The sequence below is a fragment of the Sesamum indicum genome, linkage group LG3 (assembly GCF_000512975.1).
Source record: "Sesamum indicum cultivar Zhongzhi No. 13 linkage group LG3, S_indicum_v1.0, whole genome shotgun sequence".
Classification (NCBI taxonomy): domain Eukaryota; kingdom Viridiplantae; phylum Streptophyta; class Magnoliopsida; order Lamiales; family Pedaliaceae; genus Sesamum; species Sesamum indicum.
This window is the reverse complement of record NC_026147.1, coordinates 8048092-8054216: the sequence shown is the minus strand read 5'-3', so window position 1 is coordinate 8054216 and position 6125 is coordinate 8048092. Positions and strand designations below refer to the sequence as shown.

The 6125-nt window shown below is 39.5% G+C and overlaps 3 protein-coding genes across 3 annotated transcripts in view; 2 read left to right on the top strand and 1 right to left on the bottom strand.

Annotated features, from left to right (window-relative positions):
• Positions 1-571, bottom strand: part of LOC105157830 (rho guanine nucleotide exchange factor 8-like) — a gene marked incomplete in the record, with an annotated part of 3320 nt that extends 2749 nt beyond the window's left edge. Inside the window, 1 exon segment of the mRNA XM_020692191.1 lies at positions 1-571. Within this exon segment, the coding sequence (XP_020547850.1) occupies positions 1-87 (87 nt within the window).
• On the top strand, positions 912-3410 carry LOC105157644 (hydroxyphenylpyruvate reductase). Its single transcript, XM_011074068.2, has 2 exons — positions 912-1526; positions 2619-3410. Exons 1-2 carry the CDS (start codon positions 957-959, stop codon positions 3132-3134), a joined length of 1086 nt encoding a protein of 361 aa, XP_011072370.1. The 5' UTR covers positions 912-956; the 3' UTR covers positions 3135-3410.
• LOC105157645 (hydroxyphenylpyruvate reductase-like) lies at positions 3627-5619 on the top strand. Its single transcript, XM_020692623.1, has 2 exons — positions 3627-4259; positions 4840-5619. The coding sequence occupies exons 1-2, from the start codon at positions 3834-3836 to the stop codon at positions 5356-5358; spliced, it is 945 nt and encodes a 314-aa protein (XP_020548282.1). The 5' UTR covers positions 3627-3833; the 3' UTR covers positions 5359-5619.

The window sequence follows — 6125 nt, the reverse complement described above, 5'->3', positions numbered from 1 at the left end:
CTGTTCTAATGGAACGGATGCATTGCTTCTCGACGTCACCCTATTGTAATCATCAGGAGACATCGAGCCGTGGCTCTCCACGATCATACACCTTCGTACATCCTCCTTCTTTAGGAGCTCGAATCATCAATTCACGTTGTTATGATTCGAGCAGAGATGTGAGTTGCTGTGGATGTGAAAATGGGAGAGAACTGATCATGCCAACGGTGAGGGTAGAAATGGCATAAATGGACAAATGAAATGATTCTTTTTTCTTTCTCTTTTGATTTCCTTCCAAGAATTATGGAGAGATGACAAGAACTGTTTTGATGTGGATTTGTGTTTTGGATCTGTTTTTTCCTTAGTTATCTTGAAACATGGAACCTCAGAGGAACGTAGGGTGCATGTTAGAGAAAGAAATGTAAGAATTGGGACAAGTGAGGGGATGAGTTTTGACAAATTAACAGAAGGGAATGATGTTACTCCCCTTCTGGTCTTTGTATCTCTTTGTTTTGTTTAGGCTTACTTAGGCCACTGATCAGAAATTTCATTAGGGGGTTCGGAACCCTCATCATCACCACCCTTCGTTTATGCAAATTCGACATTACCGAATGATTGTGATGTCTCAACACTGCAAGTCTCGTAATTCACTAAAAATAACCTTATTAGTCTGTCTCCCTCTCACACTCACATTTCCTAAAAGTAGTAGCATTTTTGGTTGTTTGATAGGCTTGTTTCCAAGTCTTGCTGTTTGATTTATGCATGAAAACTTTCTTGGTATAAAATCTTTTATCCTTTAAAAAAAATATAATAATATTTAGGTGTTTAAATTAATTGAAAAATTAATTAATTAAGAGGTTATGATGTAAAATAATTTAGTTGAAGATGCAATTTTCAAGATATTAATTAGCTCATGATTGAACTGAAAAAATAATTTAATACAAAACATCCAATCAACCGCAGATTCCATCGATCAAATGCTAGCCACAATCGCGCGCCGGCCCCATCTCAGCCGTCCATCGTTCTCCTTCACCCACCCACTTCACTGTATTAATCAATCAATCCCTCCTCTTCCCTTCTCACCTCAAATTCTCAACCACCTCCGCTGCACGCTCGCCGCCAGAATGGAGGCCATTGGGGTTCTGATGATGTGTCCGATGAACAACTACTTAGAGGAAGAGCTCAACAAGCGGTTCAACCTTTTTAGATACTGGAAGCAGCCGCGTCCGAGTGAGTTCCTGACTCAGCACGCCCAGTCGATCCGCGCCGTGGTTGGGAACGCCACCGCGGGGGCCGACGCCAAGCTGATTGAGGCGCTGCCGAAGCTGGAAATAGTTTCGAGTTTTAGTGTGGGATTGGATAAGATTGACCTGACCAAGTGTAAGGAGAAGGGGATTAGGGTTACCAACACTCCCGATGTGCTGACTGATGATGTGGCGGATTTGGCAATCGGGTTGATGCTGGCGGTTCTGAGGAGGATTTGTGAATGTGATAAGTATGTGAGGAGAGGGGAGTGGAAATTTGGTGACTTCAAGCTCACTTCTAAGGTATGATCTCCAGCCATTGTTTCTCATTTCATTTTTGACTTTGGTATATGTGCATTTAATTTGGGCAGTTTAAATACTTCAATAATTTGGGGAATGCTAATGTGAGATAATCCAAGTGTTCAATTTGGGTTTGTTTGACGTCAGTTTTGCTTAGCTTAAACTTAAGCACTATATGAGGATGTGGGAATATTGATTTGAGTCTCTTTCCTCCAAAATTAAGGGCTTTTGTTATTTGCGTGAGGATAAATATTGCAGTTTTCCTTTAGAATTTTCTGTTACTGCTTTGGATGATGATTTAAGGATGAAGGATTGTTTTTTGGTCTTTTTACCTGAGCTGAAGGTTGAATATCTCTTCTTAGCAGTTTTGATGACCGTTCTAGTAGTTTAATTTTCCTTTGCCAATTCTTTTGAGTGTCATGTTCATTGTTTCGTAGGTTGTTGATGTGTTCATGCCATTCCCTTTTGAAATTTACTTCCAATACTATATCTTTTTCTCCCCTGTTTTGCATGTATTAGGAATTCTTTAAGGAAAGATCCCATCTGGAGGATACACTTCAAGAAGGCTTTAGAAGCATATTTGAGTTCTCTAATGTTAACTCTTTAGTTATGTGCTTCCCCTAGTTGACTTTCTTTTGCCATTATTCTGGTCTTCAATCTGGATGGTAGAACTTCTGCAACTAGCCAAATGTAGCATTTTGGATATGTGTTCAGACATTTGGGGAGGTTGCAAAATTGTCAATGAAATTGCGAAGAGATGTAAATTCCATTTACAAGGTTCGATTAGTAATAATATAAATAGCAATTATGTCCCATTGAATTGCTTTAAGCATCAAGGAAAAAGACCCTGGTTGTGCATGGAAGTCTCAACACCCATGCACTTTGACATTTTCCATTTTGGCATGTGTACTGATGGATACAGTGGTAATCTTATGGGAGTTTTTTGCTGAATGAATCATGTTATTCATATTCAATTAATTGGACATGTGTTTTGTTTGGGTCTTACTGATGCTTGGAATATTTGTTGTATCCTCTCCAAAACCTGAAATCATTTGTCTCACTCCCTCAATTCAACTCGTCTATTTTTTCTTGCAGTTCAGTGGCAAAAGAGTTGGTATCATAGGATTGGGCAGAATTGGATTAGCCGTTGCTAAGCGAGCAGAGGCATTTGACTGTCCCATCAGTTACTACTCAAGATCCCAAAAAAATACAAACTACAAATACTATGGCAGCGTTGTGGAATTGGCTTCAAACTGTGACATCCTAGTTGTAGCATGTGCACTAACGCCTGAAACAACACATATTGTGAATCGAGAAGTGATGGATGCATTGGGTCCAAGTGGAGTTCTCATCAACATTGGAAGGGGACCCCATGTCGATGAACCCGAATTAGTCTCAGCTCTTGTGGAGGGTCGTCTTGGTGGTGCTGGACTTGATGTGTTCGAAAAGGAGCCTGAAGTGCCGGAGCAACTCTTTGGCCTTGAGAATGTTGTCCTATTGCCTCACGTAGGGAGCGGCACAGTTGAAACACGCAAGGACATGGCTGACCTTGTTCTCAGGAATTTGGAGGCGCACTTTGCCAACAAGCCGCTATTGACTCCTGTCGTTTGATTATGTTGTGACAGCTTGAAAACTATGGATCCTATTCATTCAGAAGACCTCATGTTTGATATAACAGTTGTTAGAGACCTTTCGAGTATTAATGATGAAATTTTTGCCTCATTGAACTTGAAAACAACAATGATAATTTCATATCTATGGTGTGAAGAGACCTTCAACCATTTACTGCCTCCCTAGTCCCAGTTCTTGTACATTCATAAAAGCATCCTGTGAACAGATGATGTAATATACGTTGATAAATTTATGCACCTGGCTTCGATTTTGAGACGTCATTTTCTACTATTTTATCCGGCTAGTGACGCCATATAATATATTAATGTTAATATAGTGACGCCATAAAGTTGCATTTATAGCTGGCGTTGTTCGAGTGTTATCATACAAGACGGATTAGTTTATATTAGTTTATTACCTTCATAACAAGACGGATTTTTATCATACAAAGTTAGTCCCTCACGTTGCAAATTTCTTGAGGTGAAATTAATTTTGTAATATTTTTTTAAAATATAGAATTAGTATTGAGTATTTCAAAAAGGTTAAAACTAATACTATAAACAACCCTATATTTGAAAACTAAAAATTGCAATTTTCTCTTCTTTTCTTTTTTTACTTGAGAAGAAAACACTGCTAAAAATCTGAATTGATTTTCCCATGTTCATATTCTAGTTTTAACAGTTTGATTCTCAGCGGAAAATGGAAGCTTCAGTTCTCCTAATCCGCCCGCTCTCGGCCTACATCCAGCAGGAGCTCTCCAAACGATACATCCTCTTCAAATTCTGGCAAGAGCCGCCGCATCTCCGCCGCGAGTTCCTCCGGAAACACTCTAACTCCATCAGGGCGGTGGTGGCGAACGGCGCGCAAGGCCCCGATGCTGAGATGATTGACTTGCTGCCGCTTCTGGAGATCGTCGCGAGTCACAGCTCCGGCCTCGACAAAATTGATTTGGACAAGTGCAGGGAGAGGGGCATAACAGTAACCTACACTCCAGATGCTCTGACGGACGAGGTGGCGGACATGGCGATTTTGCTGACATTGGCGACGATGCGGCGGATTTGTGAGGCGGATCAATATGTAAGGAGGAGTGAGTGGAAGAACGTTGACTTCAAGTTGACGACAAAGGTGAAACTATTTTGGTCATCTATTTTATTAAGGATAATTTCATTTGCGCCTCTTAATTACTTGTGTTGTTTACACAAATTATTCTTATTTTTAAAATAATTATACATATACCTACTAAATTATCATTATCGTTTATACAAATTATTAATACTTTTTAAAAAAATTACCCACCCCTAAAAAGGTTAGTATCATTACACAAAAAACTCCTATTTTTTACTGTTAAGAATAATTTTTGTAATTATACAAAAGTCAAAAATAATTTCTATAAATAGACCATAGGACTGGGGGCGTAAATATAACTATCCCTTTTATTGATTTCTTTTCTCTAAAAGGAAGTTGAATTTAGCTTTTCATGATTTCCTGTCTGTTCAGAACAACAAGTTCTCTGTTTTTTAGAAAGAAAAGATTGTCTGAAATGAGGAACTTTCATCGGGCTTGATATGCTTAATCCGTGTATCATGTCAAGTTTTTCTTGGATAAATTATCCTGTTTTTTGAGTTACATGGATGCAAGTTTTCATAGTATTCTGATCCTTGTTGCCGTCAATCGTCACTGCTCATCTTTCATTATCTTTCTTCAGTTCAGTGGCAAAGCAGTGGGGATCATTGGATTGGGCAGGATTGGCTCTGCCATAGCTAAGAGAGCTGAAGCTTTTGGCTGTTCAATCGGTTACCACTCTCGTTCCCAAAAACCAAATTCAAGATACAAATACTATACATCTGTTGTTGACTTGGCTTCGGACTCTCAAATTCTTATCATAGCATGTGCATTAACACACGAAACTCGCCACATTGTCAACCGGGATGTCATTGATGCATTGGGTAAAAATGGAGTTGTTGTTAACATTGCAAGAGGCTCCCACATAGATGAAGCTGAGTTGATTTCTGCACTTGCTGAAGGCCGGTTGGGAGGAGCTGGGCTAGATGTGCTGGAAAATGAGCCGGAAGCACCAACTCAACTTCTTGGGCTTGATAATGTTGTCCTCTCACCTCATGTGGGCGCCAGCACGGTTGAAACTCGCAAGGTGTTGGCAGACCTCGTTGTTCAAGCCCTAGATGCGCATTTTTCGGGCAAACCACTGCCAACTCCAGTTATTTGATATTGGTGTGGGGGTTTCCCAGGGACTGTTTCTCAGCTGCACCTATTGTGTGGTAGATTGTGTAGTAGAATTTGTAGGTAAAACTGTTTCCCTTGTTATTTCAGTAGTCGATTCTTGCTGCAAACACTCGTTATTGTTCTTATGATAAGCACTTATCAGCAATGATCATCACTATCTGTCATCACAGATCGAAATGCATGTTTAGTTCGATGAACAATGTGATCCTACATTATAATTTCAAACTTATTTTATCGTTGGTCATAGGTTTACTTTTATAGTTAAATGTTGGGTTAGAAGCCGTTGGAGGATGTCCTAACACTAATATTTTAGATTTCTCCTGACAATGCAATTAGTTGCCCATGTGCAGCACAAAACACTACAAGAATTTCTATTGTTTTGCCAGTCGACAGCAATAGAAACGGTTTATTAAGTAGTTTATATGCAGAATTCACGGAGTGTCCTGTGCTGCAACTTTATTTTTTATTTAGAGGCTCCAGAAAAGTAGGGAGGACTCTGGAAGTCGCTTTCTTGAAGTTGTTGCTTACATAGATATTCTTGACTCAGGCCCCAGTGCATTTAGCTTGTTTTCTTGATAAAATTTTCCACAGTTTCTGATTGCAAATTGGGCAATTTCTGAGTCAGACTTGACCTTCTTTTGGCCAAGACATTGTGTATATAGTCTCAATCATCTACAAAAGAATCTTAGGTCCAATGTTAGTGGTAAGTAGTCGTCGGGATTTATAACTACAGGACTGTAACATTGTAAT

Excerpts from the sequence above, each read along its gene's own strand:
- LOC105157644 (XM_011074068.2), top strand. The coding sequence starts at position 957 with ATGCTAGCCACAATCGCGCGCCGGCCCCATCTCAGCCGTCCATCGTTC. Across the intron at positions 1,527-2,618 it reads ACTTCAAGCTCACTTCTAAG|TTCAGTGGCAAAAGAGTTGG; the intron begins GTATGATCTCCA and ends TTTTTCTTGCAG.
- LOC105157645 (XM_020692623.1), top strand. The coding sequence starts at position 3,834 with ATGGAAGCTTCAGTTCTCCTAATCCGCCCGCTCTCGGCCTACATCCAG. Across the intron at positions 4,260-4,839 it reads ACTTCAAGTTGACGACAAAG|TTCAGTGGCAAAGCAGTGGG; the intron begins GTGAAACTATTT and ends ATCTTTCTTCAG.